At 41.5% G+C, this 21,022-nt stretch overlaps 1 protein-coding gene across 12 annotated transcripts in view; it reads left to right on the plus strand.

Moving 5' to 3' along the window:
- The window catches only part of BRSK2 (BR serine/threonine kinase 2), a 298,090-nt gene that overhangs the window by 258,571 nt on the left and 18,497 nt on the right, over positions 1-21,022 (plus strand). For 5 of the 12 annotated variants that reach the window (XM_077784246.1, XM_077784247.1, XM_077784248.1 and 2 more), the window contains 6 exons: positions 6,831-6,891; positions 10,777-11,389; positions 12,539-12,587; positions 17,215-17,338; positions 19,221-19,401; positions 20,036-20,125. In XM_077784246.1, coding sequence (XP_077640372.1) covers positions 6,831-6,891; positions 10,777-11,389; positions 12,539-12,587; positions 17,215-17,338; positions 19,221-19,401; positions 20,036-20,125 — 1,118 coding nt within the window. Of the gene's footprint in view, positions 1-1,028; positions 1,053-6,830; positions 6,892-10,776; positions 11,390-12,538; positions 12,588-17,214; positions 17,339-19,220; positions 19,402-20,035; positions 20,126-21,022 lie in introns of all 12 variants that reach the window. The other 7 variants (XM_021526705.2, XM_021526709.2, XM_021526711.2 and 4 more) reach the window with 2 other exon arrangements.

A 21,022-nucleotide genomic window follows, 5' to 3' on the forward strand; every position in this document is an offset into this window, starting at 1 on the left:
TAATCTAATCTTTGTTAATGTGAAAAGGTGGTGACATTTCCCTGAGTTTGCTTACCTGCACCCCTGAAAATGTAATAACCTGACAGTTCTATTTCCATTTTGAATGCTTTGGTTAGTAGATAAAAATTAAGGATACTGATGTTTTCAATTGTCATTGGCCTTCAAAGTCAACATGCCAGAGATTCAGTCTGCTTTTAGAACTGCTTTTTCAGACTTTTCAGCGCAGCATTGATTTATTCTCCATTCACATTTGAAAGATTTCCTTTGCAACCTACAAGGCCCAGAGACTGAATTTATTTTAAATGAAAAATGAGATCCTGGAGCACAAAATGGCATCCACAGAGATAAATGCTGGGTTGCTGAGCTGGTACGTTCTAGCTGATCTGAATTCCTGACTATAAGACCATCATGACTAATAAGGCAGTATCAAAGCAGAATCACAGCTTGAGCTGCAATCTTGTACCCTGGGCTCCCAAGCTGGCTCAGAAATGCATGCTTTAATAACCAATACATTTCACAGTTCATTCGTGGCAAAAAAAAAGCACTTCTTACCAGGCCAGCTTGGGGGACAGAGGGACACTGCACTGAACAAACTGGGGACAAAAAGAACAATTTCCTGGATAACAGTGTAATATGACTGTGCCTTATGTAAGAGGCAGAGAAGAAATGCAGCATGAAGTATGAACCCCATTGCTCTACTGACTGCTTTAATTGGGATTTGGCTGGGAATTTTTTTTTTTTTTTTTTTTTTTTGCAGCCTTAGTATGTGCCTGTCCATATTCCCCAGTACCAAAGTTGGATGTGTCTGCAATATGTGAGTGGGAAAAAAGTTGTTTTCTGGTCAATGAAACTGTCCCCCTAGTGTTCCTGGTCTCTGGAAAGACTTGGGCACCAGTGGCAATGATTATGACCGCTCAGTTCTCTGAACAGTATTTCACTCTGCTTTTCCTACTCTTCTCTCCACCTGCCTCCACACCCCTGTCTCTTTCTTTCTCTCTCTCCCTCTCTCTTTATTTTCCCTTTCCGAGGATGGCGAGTGCTGATCCATTGGGGTAAGCTCTAGTTTTGGATTATTCCTCTTGCGGGACCTGTTGTAACTTTGTAGAGGAACTTTTCATTTGCGATTTCCAAATACAACACAGGTTGATACACTTCAGTGACTGAGGCTTTACAGCAGGGAGAGAGAGAGAGAGAGAGAGAGACGTGGGAAGAAGCATTTTTGGTGCTTTTATGTGTGTTTGTGTGCTTTTATGTTGGAGTCACACTCCATGTAATTTACTTTTGGGTCCCTTTTTGTTCTCTTATTTGTCCCTCTATTTCAATGTCTGTGGGCACAGAAAACTTCCTCAGACGCTGTGCAGATCCCGGACACCTTCTGAGATAGAAACCCATTCTCTGTTTAGCATTTTTGTATCTGTTTACTATTTTCCAGTTAATTTGGATCCTAATTTATGCACTTTTCCTTTTTTTATTTTTCTTTTTTATTTTTAATGAAACTGAATCTCATCTGTGTTATTAAAAAAATGCTGGGTATTCCCTCTCTTTTTAGAATATGTTTTCTTAAGAGGTGGACAGATGGTCCTAGAGACAGATATATCTTCAAAGCCCTGTATTTTCAATAAAAGCAGTATAGGTACAGCTAAGAATACAATCATGCTTCAAATTAAAGTTCCATTTATAAATACTTAAGAGAAGGAGAATATTACATTAATAAATTATTTAATAAAGCCATTATAATAGATCATTACAGACTACAGTAAAAACTTATTGAGAGGGTACACATTGAGAAAGCTAATTAGCACCAGTAACATTTACTTCTCATGTTTGCAGCATGCTTCAATATCTGTTAATTTTTTCTAGACCATTTATAAATGGAACTTTAGTATAATTGGCCAATTAAGGAGGGTGGTGCTATTCAACATCACCATCTGTATCGGCTGAAAAGAAGAAGTGTGTTACCAACACCTGCACTTCTTCCTCTGCACTCTCTGTAAGGCTTCATCTTACAAGTGGTTGTTACCATGAGCAGATCTTTGACTCAAGCATGAGTATTCCCAGTAAGAGCTGTCACAGTGTTATTTGCATGGTTGGGAATGTAAGACAGTGGAACATGCAAGGTATTCTATATATATTCCCTGAATCAGGGGGTGAGGAAGCACAGTTTGTACCTTTCAGACACCCAAAAGTTAGAATGATGAAATTTAACACAGCCTGACTGATTGCCTCTTGCATGTTAATTCAGGTCTTTGTCAGGGGTCTCATACCCTGAAGTTTCAGTTTAGATTTTTTTTGGCTTTGAGTGAGCAAGGAAAGAGGAGTGTCAAATTCCACCCAACTCATGCTTGAAGCAAGTAAGAGGTTGGCTAGGTATTTTCTGGAATGACTTTCAAAACCAGACATGGAATCAAACCAATTCAAAATTTCTAAGGCATTTCACCCAGGGACACAAGTCTGATGCATCACTGCACGCTGCATGCATGCTGCAGGCTCCCCTTCTTGGAAGCATGGCTCCAGCTTGACCAGCTAAGAGGCTGTATTCAGCATCCTGGTAAAACTGTGCTATGAAAGCAAGTTCTGCTGGGACTGCAACGGCATAACAAACTTGCCTTGGATTGTAAGAAAAAGTTCTAGGAGATGGTTATTCAAAGAAGAAGCAAATGCCAAATCTGACCTAAATGTTAAATTAATGCTGTGAAGCCTTTGTGTTCTACTGGTGTGTCCTAGCAGAGGCACTGTTTAAAGCATTTGGGAGCAGATCTGAGAGAAGGGTGATGGAGAGATGCTCTGTACATGTGCTACATGTGCAGTGCAGTTACCAGGCCAGCTGCACTCTCCTGTCTCCTGTTTCTCTCTGTCTGCACCTCAGCATTGTCAGGCTTCAGCCCTGCACCTCTCAGGAAATTCTGCTTTCTCTGAAACCAGCTGGAAACTGGATTCAAGCCCCTCAGTTTCGGAACACTGCTCTGACATGAACTGGGCCTTGCATGGCTTCCTCTTGACAGCAGCTGGCTAAAATGAGTACAAAATTACTTTAAAATTAAGGACCTTTCAACTTTGATACTTTGAATTATCAAATAGATTGGATAAGGTATAAAATCATCACAGCTACAAACCCCAGCCCATACATGCACATTTCGTTTCAGTCCTTTGCCTCTGTCTTTCATAGCTCAGCTGTCTCCAGGTGATTGTCAGTCTGTGGAATGGGAGGAATAGCCTGCAATGATCTCAATGTCCACCTTATGTTTAGAGTGCCCTCTGCATCTTCCCCCTCCTAAACCTTGGGTCTGCCTCCCTTATGTTTTGGGGTTTTTGAATTCCTCCCTCCAGGCTCGTCAAAACAACGGTGTCAGTAAAGAGTCTCTTCTTGGGTCTCTAAATCTGGCAGTTGTGTTTGAGGGAATGCTCTTTATCTGAGCAACTGCACTGTCTTTCCAGCTTGTATTTTCAACAACCTTTTGATGACTTCCATTGAGTTAATGCGCAAGCATACAGGAATGCAAAACACAGAGCAAAATGAGTCACACACAGTGTTCACAGTTTCCTGGATTGTTGCATTTAGTACTAAGTTATTGGAGTAATTATAGATTTAATACTTCCAGCAACATTTAATGCCTGTAAAGACTCTTAGGAGGTTACTCACTAATTAATACTTCTCACTAAATAAATTTATTGCATAGCCATGGAGATGATGTCGTACCTCTTTCCACACGTAAGACGTAAGAGTCTGCCATATTAATGCTGCCTGTAGGGCCTCTCAAACTTCCATTTTCTGGTGAGAGGGCTAAAAATTTAAATTCCTTTTCTTTCATTACAGCATTTCAGCATAATGAAACGTTTTCATTCCTTTCTTTTGGCCCTGTCCCAGTTCTGTCCACCTGACTCTGAGATACAGGAGCAGTGCATGTGATTGTTTTTTTTTTTTACAAACTGAATTACAGCATTGCTTAGCTGAAATTATCTTGATGAGAGGGACAAATCTGTCATTTTTGCTTGTTAGCACTTTTTGTACTGTAGTACAGAACCACTTAGTAGGTCATGGTACTGAGTTTTTATAGCTAGCTTGAGAATCATACCCCACTTGTAAAGGTAAATTATAGGAGATTTGTTAAATTGAGAAAGATGCAAGGAAAATCTCCTCAATCTTGGTGTCATATCCTATACTACCACTTTCTGGTAAAGGAGAAAGACTTCTGAAAATGTATATCTCTCTTTTCACCCCAGTACTTTAATTGAACACAGGCTTCTTTAAATTTTTTCCACTGCTCCTATATACAATTTCCAGTGTGGACAAACTGAAGCTTGCTATAGGGCCTACTTTACTTCTTACATATTTTGCATGTAAATCAGCAGCAGAAATAAATCTTGTTCAATAGCAATCATGTGGATACTGAATGCATTTCCAGGAGGATTTCATACTAACTCTCTCTTATGTCCCCTGCCTCAGGCTCCTAGGCTGGATGAAAGCACAGTACACAACTATTTTTCAAATATTGCTTCCAATTAACAACTGGGATCTGGGAGGTGGGGACTGCCATATTCTGCCATACATGTGTGTGATAATTATTATAAAAAAATAAGAGGCAGTGGGGTTGGGAAGTGAAAATTCAGGACTGTTGGAAACACCTGATTGCAAAAAGGAAATAGCAGAGTGGAACTTTTAAGCAAGTGTCCTGGAATTCAGGTGAGTGTCAGAGAGGATGATCCCACCACAGCTAAGAGTTGGTGATTAACATCTCCATTAAGTTGGTGTTTGACTACATCTCTGGGCACCTGAATGCCTTCCACATTTTTCCAAAATAATCTATAGGCTCCTCTTGTAATTCATGGTTTGGAAGAAGCTTTTCCTGATGATTCATTCAAGGAACATTTTAACTAAATGGACTTCCCATCTGCACGACACAGCTGTGGTGCAGTCAGCTACTTCACTTACAGGAAAGGCACATACAGTAGTCTTGAAAGTGGAGCAGACAGTTCTCCGCTTAAAATTACTTTGCATAAACCTTTATGAGTGCCCCAGATCTTGATGGTACAAATTTAGGCTTAATCTAGTGCAAAAGAATGCCAAGAGTGAGCCTCTAGTTTTTTACTGCTGCACTAGGATGGTCAGATTACATCAGGGTACAAGAAAAAAACCTAAGTGGGAATTTTCTGCATAGAATGAGTGCCCCAGATTTTCATGGTGCCAGTTGAGATTTGATCTGGCCAAAAAAATGTGCCGTGAGTGAGCTTCTAGTTTTCACCTACTTAGTGCAAGGGACAAACTGCAATGGTATACAAAGAAAATCATCAGGGCAGAAGATATAAGTAGAAGAAACAGAACCTGCCATTGTGTTCAGTTATAGCTTATTCCTTCCTTGGAAATACTCCCTCTTCTGCAGTTCACTTATTCACTTATTTTTAAAGAATTCTGCTACATAAACCTATTTAATAATATATGTCTGGGAGACCATTTTAGAGACCATTTTTCTGTTTTGTTCTAAAACAGCTGAAGAGAATAAACTGATACTGTTTATGGTCTAAATTTGTTTTATATTCTTATGTATAAGGTGATATCAAGTATCTGACCTATATAAATTTTTAATATACACGTGTGTAAACACAGACACATAATACAACACACACACACTCATACACTCAGTTTTCTACAGGAATTTCACCTTTTCATGTTTGTTACCTGAAGGCAAGTATTGCTTTCATGGCTCTTGTTATAGGTAGGTTATTATAGGAAGGCAACATTTATAGTTTTGCTATATAGAGATCTTGCTGCATGGTGGTTGTTGAATAAATAGGTTCTTAGCCAAATTCTCTCCTGTGAGATGTTTCAGTCTTCAAGAAAACTTTCCTTCTATTTAAAAAGGATAGAAAGCAGGTGCCTCTAGGGCTCTCCCCTGTATAGTCACATATAAGGTGTGGGGTTTTTTCCTGCAGGGCAGACCTCCTCCTAGGAACTTCCTCTGCTGAAATGTTTGTGCAGTCTGGCCTGTCTGTTCTTCCACCATGCTTAGCGTAGCACATTTGCACATTTTATTGTCAGCAGCTGACATTTTCCATTTTGCTGGGCAGCATAAGACCATTAACAGTACAGGTGACCTTGTCAGCAGATAGGACAGTTCACTCCTCCTTGACTGGCCTCTTTCTGGGGGCACCTGAGCTATAATTTTGACATTAGTAAAGTCATCAACAAAAGCAGAACTCATTATCCACAGAGAAGATCTGGCTTGCTTCAGAAGCAAGTATTCTCACTGGAGGGCAAAGATTTGAAATCCATGGGTGAGAAGCTGGAAAGGGCTAAGCCAATGCAATCTTTGATTTCAGTGGGAAGTCATCACATAAGAAATGATTATATGCTTGAGTCAAGGGGACCTGGGGTTTTAATTATTATCTGGAAGGACTCCCTACCTTTGTGCTTTGTACACATGGTGTTTTTCCATGTTGCTTGTGACTGAGAAAGTCTCATTTTGTAACTGCCAGCACTGTGCAAAACAGAATTCTTTGCACGAGTATGATTGTCTTCACCATCCTTTTGAATTGAGCTGTTCAACTTGCACAGAGCAGATCTAGTAGTTTCCATGTGCTTGATGACCAAAAAGAAAGTAGCAACTGCCTTAATTGAAAGGGATTATAGTATTCTCCTTGAGCAACAGCATGTCTTTGATTTGATAAAAAAACATGACGATAGTGAAAGGAAAGAAAAGGAAAGAGTTGTGTCCTTTTCCAGTGACAGCCTCCCTCCTCCTCCTCACTTCATGCCTGTGCCTGTGGTGGCTGGTGTTCAGGGTTGTTACTTGTCCATGTTTTCTGAGGGATGTTTCCTTGTTGTGTCCATTCAGGTCTCGGTCAATCAGCGGAGCATCGTCTGGGCTCTCCACCAGTCCTCTCAGCAGTCCAAGGGTAAGTGGTGCTGCTTCAAGATCTGTTGGTCCAATCCACTCACACATGCTTGATGCTTTTTGACATCTGTTGCACCAGAGCTGTGGCTCTTATCTGGGATGTTTTGTTTTTCCTTGGCAGCTTGTAAATTTTCATGGGCGGTGAGGGAAATGTTACTTACAAATGCAGGCGGAGAATTTCTCTTACATGTTCCCTGCACTGTTAGCAGGGATCTCACTGTGCCCCTGCCCTTTTTCAGTCTCCTAAGCACACAGAATAACATTGCTATGACTAAACACTCCATATCCAGCTGAGGTCTGCATATAGCCTGGTTTCAGACCAAATTATCAGGAGCCATTTCACAGCTGCCTTCAATTAAGTCACAGTAAAGCACCAAAGGATGCTGGTTATCTTCTGTTTGCCTCAGAATAGCTCACATTAGGAAATCAGAGAAAATCAATTACACAAATTTGAGGGCTAGGAAATTTAAAAGGAAAGTAAGAAGTTGACTGACTAGGATGACTAAGAAATATTGAAATCCCTATCAACAGGGTTACAATACTTTCACATGCCCTTTTTAAGCATGCAGTCAACTAAATACTGATACTCAGCCAGTACAGGACATGCTTGATAGTACATTTGTTGTGAGGTTGTAACAGTTTCTAAATGCAATGACAGAGGCCTCCCTCCTCTTGTTAACTTCTTTAGGGATAAAAGTGAGTATTCCTAGTGCTTAAAAAGGTAAGCTAAGTCACTTTAAGACTGCAGTGCCTAACAAGAATCTAGTCTTGGGCTGTGACAGTGCATGCTACCTAAATGTACAGTCCAGAGTCTCTGGAGGATTTCTACATACTCCCCATAATTTCATAAGATCCTGTCCCCTATTAGAAATGTATATAGTCCATGTCGTAGGGTATAGATACATCCATGGATCTACTGTCAGTTATATGAAGATAACATCAGTATTCCAAGTATTTGAGATTGCAGTTCCACCCTAAGATTCTGTGTAATTCTTGTGAATAAAGACACACTGTCAGCTCTAAGTTTATAGTCTAGTAAAGCTTCCAGCACTTTGCTTGATTAAATTACTTTCTGAAACTTATTTTGGGCTCCTGCCAGTTGTTATCCTGTTTTGAAACCAGCATAAGTGTTCTGTGGTCTCCTCTATGTCTTTAAAGTCCTAGGGACCAGTGAAAATCCATTTCCTTCTTTCTGCACTGGCACTCCTGGTTGCCAGTGAAATGGAGCAGAGGTCTGAGAACTCTTATGCCACTGCAAAATGTACTGGAAAAGAGCATGGAAACAGTTTTGTGCACAAAATAAGCATCTAGTGAAGCAAACCTAAATCTTGATTTCATTAATTGATCTCTTGGGGTCAATTTCTGACATCTCAGTAGGACAACATCAAAGAATAAGTTTGACAAGATCCCATAGTTGCTGTATCTTACCATTATTACTTAATAAGCAGTTGATTAAATAGTCTTCAAAGGGATTTAGCAATCAGGTGGCATTTTCAGCAGATCATAACGATATTAATGCTGATCACATTTGAGGCTTAAAAGGAAATGTTGGAATAAAAATCATAATTTTTTTAATGTCCTTACCTATGCTTCTAATAGCACCTTAGATTATTGGAAGAGAACATACGTTAAAAAACAAATATACCTTTCACTTTTTGCACTGCTTAGGTTCAGTTCTATGAGAAATTGAATTCAGCAAATAAAAGTTGTCAAATTTCACAATATCTTTCTAATGGTGTTCCACATTGCACCAGCTGAAATTGAGACCTAATCTTGTTCTTCACTTCATTATTAAATATGTGGTAATTAAGGGTGCCTCTTCAGATTCTTAATGGCTTAAGAGGGAATTGAATCATACTTTATTTCTTTCAAATCTGCTTCTCAAGCCATCATACATGTAAGATAGGAAAATTGCAAGGAAATACTTGCAATTAACAGTCTGAGTTAATGACATCCATCGGTGTCATTTGCAAATAGTAATAGTCAGATGCTGATAGTGACTTCCACATGAAAATGAAACACTTTCCTCATCTGTTCCCCTTCCTTGCTCATTGACAATGACAATTTGGCAACATGGCAGACTTAAGTTTACCTTTACAATTCCAATAGTAATACAAATATTTTGATGTACTGATTTTGCTTTAATTTTGGTGGCCTAACCCTAAGTTCTTTGAAGTAATCACAAAACTTTGATACAAACAACTTAGAGACATAAGTGTTAAATGCATTTCTACAGTTTTTAAAAATTGGCAACACTGTGCTAATCCATCACACCCTGGAAGGAAGCTCCCTGGTGAGTGTGTTCACCTGGGACTGAGATTTGAGGGAAGGTTACATGTACATGGTACATCTGGTTAGTTCTTGATTATGGCTTTTAGGTGTCAAGTATAGGTGATAATAATGGTGATGGTGTAATTTTTCGTAGGTAATACTTCATAGTAATCAAAGGATACACCAAAGCTGAATATCTTGATTAGTGGTTTCTGTTTTTACAATTATTCCAGTACTTGTAATCTAAAGTGGTAATAGCAATGATTTGTAAGGACTTTTTTTTTTATTATTGTTTTAAATGTGATTTTTAGCTCACTAATACCCCTTAAAAGGCTTCTACCCTTCCAAGTCTGTCTATTGCTGTTTGCTGTCAAAGTATGAATGGTTTCCCAAAATACCTCTTAACACATGTAAATGTTACTGTTTGGGAAAAAAAAATCATAATCCCATTTTGATATCTCAGCAATGGATTATGAACTTTGCTTGTCTTTTTTATTTTTAAACTGTGTCTTGCAAAACAATGGCTCCCCCCCACCCTCTTCTTAGACTTGGGACTTAATGGCAAATAGTGCTGAGACCTTATGACAGAAATTCCAATTATCAAACTATCCTTCAAATGCAATGAGGGATGTTGGAGGAGAAGCATAAAGTCTGATGGAAAGTATCATCTCTTCCCAGATAAATAAATTTACCAGACCTTACTGAAGTATTTGCTGTAGCAGTTTAAAAATCAAACACCAATCTGAGTTCGTGTATTTCTTGTGGTGTTGTGTGCTCTGAAGCTTCCAAGTGAAGGCTGAGCAATTTAACCTTCAAGATCAGGGGAGGAGAAATGGATGCCCAGGTGGCATCACTCTCCCTTTTCCCCCTGTTTCTGCAATGGGTGGCTGCAACTGGTGCATTACCCAGCCAGGGGTAGAGAGGAAGGAAAGAGGTTCTGACTGGTGTGTGCAGTAACTGTGTGTATCCCCTGCCACTCTGTGTGTATCACACACCTGTTCCGAGTCTCATCTCTCTACTGGGTTTGCATATGGGCACATGGAGCTGAAAGAGGTGGTCCCTTTCTTGGCACATCTCAATTTGTCTGTGGCTTGAGTGGTTCTTCTTCCCTTTCCTCACCTCCCTACAGCATCGTGCTTCTCTCACTGCAGGGCAATCAGAACAATCCCAGAGAGATGGCATTTCTCTCTTCTTTTTTTTATTGGTTACTTTCCTTTTTTGTTTTTGTTTTTTTTTCTTTTTTTCTTTTATTTTCTTTGTTCCTTTCTTGTACTTTTCTTTCTGTTATTTTCCTTTGCTGACACTGGTTAATATGATGAAGCCTGTTATGACACTGTTGTTCTTGCTGCTGCCGCTGCTGCTGTTGTTGAATATGCTGTGTTCCCAGCTAACTGCATGTCTTTTTTTTGTTTTTTGTTTGTTTGTTTGTTTTCGTTTCTTTGCAAAATCCCTCCCCCCCACTACCCCTTCACCTCCATCTCCTGTGTCTCCTTGTGACATGGTGCATCCTTGTGACTCGGATGGATTTTATTCTGCCTTTCCTTTCTCTGCTCGCCCGCTCTTTGCGTATTTCACTGTTTTTGATGTGCATGGACACTCTGCGTCTGTCTCGTAGCCTATCAGAAAGTTCTTCATCCCCCCTCAGACCTCCGACCTCCCTTTCTCTCCCCGACCCCAAGTCTCCTTGGACCCTGATGCTTGTAGGAACGCCTCCAGGCCCGGACATGTACTCCAACCAAAGCCAGCACTTCAGCCCAACCCAAAGACGCAGACTTTGCCTTCCAAGAGCAAATTGGCTGAAAAACCACTCCAGTCTACTAAATCCAACCCACTCCCTGCCAGCAATACCAGCGCTCCCTCTTCCCAGAACAACCCTGTGCAGAATGCTCAGGGCCGCTCGCCTGCTGCCGGCTTTAACCCACAGCTGGCTGTTCCTAAAGTGCAGACCAACCCTATGTCTCCTGTTAGATTACTCCCTTCTAGTACTGACCCAAGCACCAAATCTATCCCCATCATACAGGTCACCCCTCACCCCTCTCCAAGGGGAAGTCCCCTCCCTACCCCCAAGGGGACACCTGTTCATACGCCAAAGGAGAGCCCAGCAGGCACACCCAACCCAACACCACCATCCAGCCCCAGCATTGGAGGAATGCCTTGGAGGACACGGCTCAACTCCATCAAGAATAGTTTCCTGGGGTCTCCTCGCTTCCATCGTCGGAAATTACAAGGTGAGTACTCACCCAAACGTACAGGGTGGTTCTGATTTGGGCAGATATTCAGCAGGAATTTCATGCCTGTCTGTGGCTCTGCAAATTCTCTGTACCAAGGACTGAGTATCGGTGTGGAAAATTAGAGTAATAGCATCAGCCAAGCCCTAACCCACATGTGAGCAGGCTCTGTCATTTCACTGCCCCTGCTCCAGCAGGATCTCCTGAGCCCTCTGCACACTCCAGCCATGCAGCTCTTACTAACCCTGTTGTGGCTCTTAGGCCTTAAGATAAATCTATCTTCACTTCTTCAAGCTTCTTCACTTGCTTTGTAAGTGAGCCTAGGGCTCAGCCATTTCCCCTGTGGCTGTGCTCCACTGCCTCTCCACAGCCACAGGCTGAGCTTATGCTGAAAAAAAAGACAGCCAGAGGCAATAGGCTGAAATTGTCCTTCTGAAGCACAGCTTTTTTGATCTTGGTTAATGCTTTTTTTTGCCTCCTTTGGTAATTGGTGCAAAAATCTCCTTAACACAATCAGTGGTTTCATATCTGCTGGCCTACTTCAGTTTTCTAAGTCTCTAGAGTGTTGAGATGAGCAAAATTTTATTCCTTGGGCTCCAGGTGGCTTTTTTGCATGCCAGCCAAGGGCACCCAAAGTCGCATACCTTATCCTTGGACATCAGCAGCAGCTATTCCAACACCCTCTGGTTTTCCAGGGTACCAGGATGTGATCCCATGGGAAGGGAGGATTACAGCCATGGCATAATTGGATTTATAGCTGTGATGGTCAGTGCCATTGTCTCTGAGGTGGTCAGAGAGCTGCAGAGAATTGCAGCAGTGACTGAGCTGCATCCAGCTGGGCCTTGAGGCGATGGCAACAGAGTTGCACTGGCACAGTGTGTTTGGGTCTGGACCAGAAACCACTGAAGCCAGTGCAAGATTACCTAATGACCTAAGGGTAGAGTGAGCCTTGAAATACAGCACTTGTTTAGATGCCAAGATCTAGAGACATATGACCAGCATTTAAATGTCAGAATTAGCCTGCAGAGGCAATGGGCAAATGCGAGCAAGTGCAGAATTGTTTCATTGGTGTGCAAGCTGAAAATGGAAGGTGTACTGAATCATATTTCTTTTCTCCCTCCCTCTCTCTGGCTGTCCGTGCATGAGCAGTACCTACACCAGAAGAGATGTCTAATTTAACCCCAGAATCATCCCCAGAGTAAGTACTTTGCCTTTTTTTCCACCAAATACCAGTGTCATTTCCTGGCCTGAATGTCATAAGCTGATATATTTCTGTTCTGGATCAGTATCTGTTTGTAATCTGTTGTCCTGTGGGTGGGATAGAGATGTGAAATTATTCTTTTGATGAGGACCCTGCATAAAATCTGTACCTCAGTAAAGCCATGGGGGTCAACAGATGATGAAACAGTCTCCCATAACCATGTAATTTTCTCATGGCTTGCTGAATTTGCTGGGTTTGTAACTTGTTTCTTCTCTCTTCATTCATTTGGTTGTCAAGTAGATCACTCTTTGGGACTAGAGAGGCTAATCAGTGGCTTGTACTGGTACTAACTGTGCACCAAAAAGTCTTCCTTTTAGTACAGGAGAGTTTGCATCCTCAGGATAGCATGCAGGAGGCTCTGCTAAGATAATTCAGAGGGATCTTTGGCTGCGAGAGTAAATGCAGTGTTAATTCTAGGCAGCAGTACTGGGACGTGGAGAAGCTGTTTCATATTCACTAGGCTCATTCCTTAAAGTCAGTGTACATTTCAACCATTTCACTGCACAAATGGGCATCACTGCATGGCAGGTTTGGAAGTCCCTGCCAGAGTACTGCTCCAAACACTTCCTAATATGCAACAGATGCCAAATTATTCCTTTTTATTTTCACAGCTTGTGTTTGTGCACCCAATGCCCATAGACTTAGCCTGCCAACCAAGGCAATTTGGCCTCTTGTTAAGAGACTTGTATGAAATATTCATGAGTTTTGGATGGGAATTTTGAGCTTAAAGTTTTGTAAATGGTGACAGTGGTATTGTCTTCACAACTTGCCCCCAGACCTGGCTTTTATCAGATGTAAGATGGACACTCTACTGCAGAATGAGGGATAAAGACTACAGAATGAGGGATAAATACTTCAGGAGAGGGAGAAGTAGGGATTAGTAAAGGTATCCAGGAAAAAAAAATGGAATATACTGTGTTTTCAACACTTTCCAGCATTTACTAAGAGAGAGGCATGAGACAGATTCATAAAACTGGCACATCATTATCACAGAAATATACAATACTCACATGTTTTTAAAGCCATTAAAACAGAAAACCTTTAGAATTAAATTTCTTCTCTTCATTGCATGTATGTTGGTAGAAGTTTTGCTGTTAATTTATTGCCTTCCCTGCTTCCCACTCACTCTTTAAAAGCTGGTGGAGAGAAATAGTGCCTATCATTTGAGGCAGTTTGGATGCAAGTCAAAGCCTAAGGCCCTCTTTTCTTTTTCTGTATAATTGCCAAATTAATGAGTTCAATTGGGCTGCACCCTGCAGTAAACATAATAAAAGTCATAAAAAATAATGAACTAGATTATATTTTAGTGATATATGTCTTTTGCTCAGTGCTCACTTCCACATATCTTATTTTTTCCCATATTTTCTTCTTTTCTGTAAGAAATAAGATATCCTTATCAAGAGCTGTACTGACCTCATGGATTGAGTGATAAATACATGTCCTAGCTCTGGTGCAGCAATGCCTGCCATTCATTTAACAGACCTGATGATTAAGTAATACACTTTGACATGTCTGGGTAATGCTGTTCTTTCTCATGTGAAAAAGCCCTAGAAAATGTGTTAGGGATGACATTTAAAGAGACTTAGCTCCAGCTGCTTTAAACCTGCAAAGCTCCATTTGCTTGAGTAGAAATTCTGCTTACTTATGCCAGGCAGGTAAATCTGTGGAGGTTACTGATCCATGTGCTCAGAGACAGAGAGGGAGCACAGAAAGCTACATGGTCAGGCACTCCAAAAGTAGGAAAAAGAACAACATTATAAGAGTGAGAAATTTTGGTGTGAAGTAATAAAGCACCAGCCTCTATTTTCATGCTACTTTCTTTGCTTTTTCATCAACTGGACACCTGATTGGATTGGTAGTGTAATTACATACCCAGCCTCCCCCACATATCTCCTATCTCACTCCCCCTTTAAGAACTTGGCCTTGGTAAGAGAAGACTCTTCATTTAAGTGCTTTTTTTTTTTGCTTACAGCCTGATCTTGAGAGATGCTAGAGCATGTCATTCAGGGTGCTGAGGATTCATATGCATTTTAACCCAAGTTAGTAGTACTTAATGCCCTCTAAGAGGAGAAGAGTCTTTATTGTTTAATTTTACTCCAAACTGTCCCCTCTTCTCAGTGGACCTATTCCCTAGCTGTATGAGTACAGCTAGTTCTGCCAGTTTCGGGGAGAAAAGCCAGTGCATGTGTGCTGTGTCTTGATTCTTCTCATTACAGAAGCAGGAGAGGCCATGGCATCTATTCTGTCTTATGTGACACCAGCAAAATTATTTTAGTGAATTCAAATGATTTACAAGCTGGAGCATAGCCCAGGCTAGCAGTGAATCTTTCCAGACTCGCTATTACTGGTGATAACCTCACCAAGGAAAAGAGCCCAGATGGATTCTGGAGACTCCAGACCATGTTGGGAGGGGGAAAATCTCCCAATGTTCTGGGCCCTTGTTACCTGTTCTTGTTAAGAGACCTGTAAGGGCCAGCAAAACCATTAATGAAAATACAGAAATGAAAAGCCATATTTTAAGATGTCAGACCTGTAATTAAATAAGCACACTTTTCCAGGCCCGTGCTTCCCCTCGGCCCCTGGAGTCCATCCACCCAGCCCCAGTTCAGATGATGATACACCCAAGCCTAAAACCAGCAGCCGTTTTAGATGGATAACCAGGTGCTAATTTACTAATGAGCGCAGACTCCTTACATGCAGGGAGCTATTGCCCCAGCTCTCCAGGGGCTTGCAGAGTTGTTGTGGTGTGTGAGAGACACATGAGCTAATTGGTATGTAATTTTCTTTCTCACTCTAACCCTGGCTCCTTAACGACCATTTAAATGAGAGGCCCTTTCTCTTTACTGCTCCCTATGCTAATCTCTGGCTCACTGGTTTATTTACAGCTGCCTATGAATATTTTAGGGAGTGACAGTTTTCCAGCCCACTTTAATTGAGTGGGGGGCACTGTTTTAACCAAATTGCAAGTGAATCTTTCTCTGCTCTTATTGTTGGTTGCCTGCAGTAAATGAAACAAATCATTATTTGCCCAGCTGAGTGCTTTTCCAGTTGTGGTCTTTCTGCTGTGTGCATTAAATGGGCAGTGGGCCCACAGCTGCATAATTCATGGAGCACTCTGGAATGGGGAATGAGTGCAAATTGCTGGACACTGCTGAGGTCAAGCTTTGTTCTTTGTCCTGAAGGCCTAGACTTCAAATTAGTTTCTTAGTTTGCTCCTCTCTCTCTTAGCCTCTGTCCTTCCTCTGCCTCACTTTGCCACAGAAAGTGAGGCTGCCATCAGCTTGCTCCGGCTGTTTATTGCTCTGCTAGAAAACTGGTGTGTAGTAATCCCTTTTGCAGATGGCTCTCCTTGTTTGGAGAGATTGTCTTCTTCCACTGAGCGATGGATGGTCCACCCTGTTGCTTGCCATACTGCAAACTGGATTTGGTGTTATAAAGTATGCTGTAACGGAGAAAAAAGGCAGTCTCTTGGTGGCAGGTCTTTACATTTCTGACATTTTCATGCTGAATTCTTTCCTACTAGAATATGGCTGATTCAATGTGGTTTTCCCTGGATTTAGTTTAGTCTAGCAAGTCTTTGGCTGCATCTCACAGCTGACAGCTTTTCTCCTCACAAAACCACACCTGTCAGAGATACTACTTTTCAGGTCTGGATAGTGTCTCTCATTAACATTCATGTCCCTGCATTCTTCCTTTAGCCTGTTTAACTTAAAAGCCAATGTCAATGAAGTGCATTAAAATGGTTAAGCAATATGCAAAATCAAGCGTTTGCTGATAGGATCGCTGTGAAAAAACAGAGCAATTTCATTTTATGATGAAACCACTGTCTGATGCTGGAACACACTGAGGAGCTGGACTGTTGTCAATGGAAAGCCTGAACTGTGTCTTGCATGATGTTGTTATCTCCTTTCTTAATACTTAAAATTCATTCCTTTATAGACTGGCCAGAGTTCACCCACTATACAGACACCCTGAATGGGACTAATGAACAGGACAGTCTTAGTCCTGGCCTTGCATAATTGTGCATTTCACTCACTGGTAGATTGGAGCTCCAGTGAAATCTATAGCTTGCTTCAACAAGCAAGGTCTTGTGATTGTACAGGACACCTTCAGGAAAGCATCTCTCCAACGGAGTTGAAATTGGGTGGGAAGGAACTTAAATCTTTATATTGCCCAGATCTGCATGTTGTCACAAGAAATGGAGATATCCCTGGAGGCAAACCAGAAATGTGTCCCCTGATTTATATGTATGTTATATATGCAGTATTCACTGGTATGTTCGCTCAGTCAGAAGAGTTACCATTGCTCCTGATTTTTCATTATTGCTGATACATGCTGCCAGACCTAGGCTGTGTGGTCTGTCATTTCATCGGTTTTCACCAAGGGAAATGTTGTTCTGGATGTTCTCTGATACTATTTCCCACTTATTAGTAGTAATACCATCACATCTGGAGTGTCATCAAAATTTTTTCATGTGTTTTTTCATATTTTTTCTAGCTAGGGGTGTGTATGAAATAAGAAATAGTTCCACATTCTAAACATCTCTTTCTTTTCATCACATCAGGCTTGCCAAAAAATCCTGGTTTGGTAACTTCATCAACTTGGAGAAAGAAGAACAGATTTTTGTGGTCATTAAGGACAAACCATTAAGCTCCATTAAGGCTGATATAGTCCACGCTTTCCTCTCGGTGAGTCACCCCAGCTGCCTCTTGGAGGCATCACTCACTGGTCACTTGATGTGCCAAATGTGACTGGACAGGGGCTCTGCTCCTTCAAAAGCATCCTCTGTGGATTCAATTTACATGGCCTGCATAGGACTGTGTGTGAATTACTGAATCTAGATAATGCTCTCTAAGGTGAGAAAAGATTTCAGCCTTCTTGGCAAGGCCTCCAGGTTGCCAGAGTTTGGAATTCCACAGCAGTGGAGCACACTGCTGGCACAGTATCAAGACAGTGATTTGCTGCTTTGTCAAATCAGCCTTACAGTCACCGGCTGGGCAGCAGATTGGGTCTCCCTTTGATGGGTATGCCCTCCACCACTTCAGCCAGACAAAAGGCCTGTCTTACATCTGCATTTGTTACTTTAAATCCACACGTCAGTGCTGTATGGCAGAAAGAATTTCTTCTGGTGTCCAGAGTTTCAGTTATTGCAGATGTGAAGAAAGCAGAGGGGAATTGTCTTTTTTTCCTATAGAAAGTTCTTGTTCTCATTATCTAGAGGTACCAGTGATGAAAAAGTCAGCACAGCAAAGGTAATTTCAGAGATTTTTCAATTCAAGGTAGTCAACAACATAATTAGACTTTTTCCAATAGAATTAAAAGAAAACTTGATTTCTTATATAGTATGTTATATTGATTTTTTTTCCACAAAATGCTGAACTCCATTTTAGTCTTTGTGATTCTGCAATGAACTTCTTCAAAAAAATCAGCTGTAACCCTTGTTATTGTACAAGCAACAAGGAGTAAGTGCATTACAGTAGTGGGCATCAGACACTGGTGTCCATCCCAGGTTGGTTATCAGCCATGTTACTGTATCAGTTTCATGCATTTAGCTGTGCTTTTGGGTTTGTATTGTTGTGCAGTGTGTTCTACTCTGTACTGGTGATCCTGTATATATATCCTATATATATACCCCATGTGTGGTTTAGGTGTGATGTAGGGACATGTGTGCAAAAACAGTGAATTGTCTCTTACAGCAACATCCAAACTTAAATGCATTGTCAAAACCTGCTAATTAATCCCTTAAAGTCAGCTTCTCAAAGAACTCATCTTCATTTTCCTCCTAGAAGTTAGACACCAGATTTCCAAGTAATTTTTTGTTTGTTTTTTTTTTAATCTGGTCCTTTATGAAGCAATAAATAGAATATGAGTATTTTTTTAAATTTTGGAGGAAAGTCTGAAAGGTAACTGCTTGAAAATTAGGAAGTTATGAAATTTCACTGTGGTTCTGAATATACAGATGTTGGCTGATATCACAAAGCTTCTCAGAGTTTTTTACATATTGATAGAAGTTTGAGTGAGTTAATTGCAGGCATGCTTTCCCTGTGGATGTTCCAAGCAATTCACGTGTCCTGATGTCTATCTGACATCACAGAATCACCAAGCAACGGAAGATGGAAAGGTCTTCAGAAGGTCTCCTGCTCAAAACAGGATCAGCTGCAAGATCAGACCAGGCTACTTAGGTGTTTTTTATATTCAGTTTTGCATCCCACTGACTTTTCTGCCCACTCACTTAATATCACTTTTTGCTCAGCAAAAGGTATTTCTCAAAACTGGTGGATGAGTAGGAAAAGAAAGATTGTATAAAGTTTAGTAATGTGTAAATTCATAAATGCATTGTGTATTCCACCAGTATTCAACCCTTAAATTTAGATCTGGGCACCTCTGTGGTGCCCAGCAACCTATGCTTTTACTAGTTTCACAAGAACACTGTATATTTAAAATTCAAGACCAGAAGCAAATCTAGAAAATGTTACTCATTCTGAAAATGTGTGTTGTTATAAACAGAATTTTGCAGACTTCTTCCCTTTAGCGCTGGTTCTACTATCTGCTTTTACCAACCTCTTTCAGATCCCAAGTCTCAGTCACAGTGTCATCTCGCAGACAAGTTTCCGTGCAGAATATAAGTCCACAGGAGGTCCTGCTGTTTTCCAGAAGCCAGTGAAGTTCCAGGTGGACATAACATACACAGAAGGGGGAGAGGCGCAAAAGGAGAACGGGATCTATTCTGTCACTTTCACACTCTTATCAGGTAACCATGGCAGAGCTCTAAAATGGGTGCAAGCTGGCTTGGTCCTTGCTGAAAATAGAGGCCTCCAAATTGCTCTGCCAGAGGAAAAACAAATAACTGGCTTAACCTCAGGAAAATTCAGTCAGGGGCAAAGAGGACATCAGGAAGAAAAATGGTGTTGGTGGTGATGGAAATGCAAGGAGGGAAGGAGATTCCCAAAGAGGTGAAGTTGGCACTGCCATGATTAGTGCTAAAATGGCTGTTCAGTTTTGGTGTAACTCATGGTACTGGCTCCCTGTTTCATTCAAAAGTCCCAGAGTCTCAACTGGGCACTGTGAGGCCATAGTGTCTTCTTCTGAGCAAAACATGCATTCACCCTTTTCTTCTGGGTGGCCACATGCCCGCCACAGGGGTTGCAACAAGGAAACAGGCCCCCTCACCTTTTCTGTCTTTACAAAAGGAGCCCCAGGGCCATTCCTCTTCCTGTTGAGCCCAGCACACCATAGTCCCTTTGGCTGAAGGTCAGAGACGCAGTCAGGACATTTCTGGGGACAAGACTGAAGGGAAGGTGCTTGTGACCCTTCCCCTGCAGCCTTGTGTGTGGGCTGGGCTCCCATTGCTCTCACAGCCTCTTGTGCCTCTTCTCTCCTGGCAGGTCCAAGCCGTCGCTTTAAGAGGGTAGTAGAAACCATTCAGGCACAGTTGTTAAGCACACATGACCAGCCTTCAGTGCAGCAGTTATCAGGTAAGTGGCTTCTACTGCCCAGCAACTTCAGCAGGGACAGGAAGGTGACATGCCTCTCATAGCAGGAGGCTGAGGGAGGCCATCCCTCTGATTACAGCAAAAAACAAGCTCCATTCAGACAGAGCAGTAACTCCCTGCTCCCACCCTAACTCCTCCGTTTCTCATTCCCCCTCCAGTGCTCCCAGCGCATTCCCCAGTTGAACAGTTTCTTCCCTCTGCCCGCCCAAAGAGCCATTTGCCCACTTCTCCATCAAAAGCTGCATCATCAACAGATCTTCCAGATTTTCTCCAGTTCCAGACTCTCCCAGAGTAGGGACACGCTCTAGAGGATGCTTGATTTTCAAACCCTTCAGGCATACTTTAGAAACCTCCAACTTCAGTGGGTTCCCGAACAAACTTGAGAGCTACTTTTAACTTAGCCATTAACATGTGGTCAGAAGGGGGCTAATAGTTTCCAGCAGTGTGATCCAATTCTCAATACTGTGGTAGCACAAATTATATACTAAGGTTCTGCAGAAGCTATATTTTATCTGTTTGAAAAGTAAATTTCAATTCCTCGTGGTGGTAGAGAAAGCCTTACATGTGTGACCCTGAGCAATGACATCAATCTGGATGTGCAGGCAGCTTGAATTGATAATATTAAAACTGGCCTCATCCCATCTTTATGTAGCAGGTGTTCACTCTGAACACTGAAGTGGTTGTACACACACAAAATCTCTGTGGTAACTCTTCTATCCTCTAAAAGGACAGAACAAAGAAGAAGGTGAAAATTGAAAACTTAAAGCAGATAAGCTATTGGGAATGCATCAAGGAAGGAAAAGTAGGGAAAAGTAGAAAGAATGTGCAGATACTGGAGATAAATAGGAGCAAGGTGGAGAGCAGAGGCTGCAGCAGAAG

The sequence above is a fragment of the Lonchura striata genome, chromosome 6, assembly GCF_046129695.1.
Source record: "Lonchura striata isolate bLonStr1 chromosome 6, bLonStr1.mat, whole genome shotgun sequence".
In the NCBI taxonomy this organism is placed as follows: domain Eukaryota; kingdom Metazoa; phylum Chordata; class Aves; order Passeriformes; family Estrildidae; genus Lonchura; species Lonchura striata.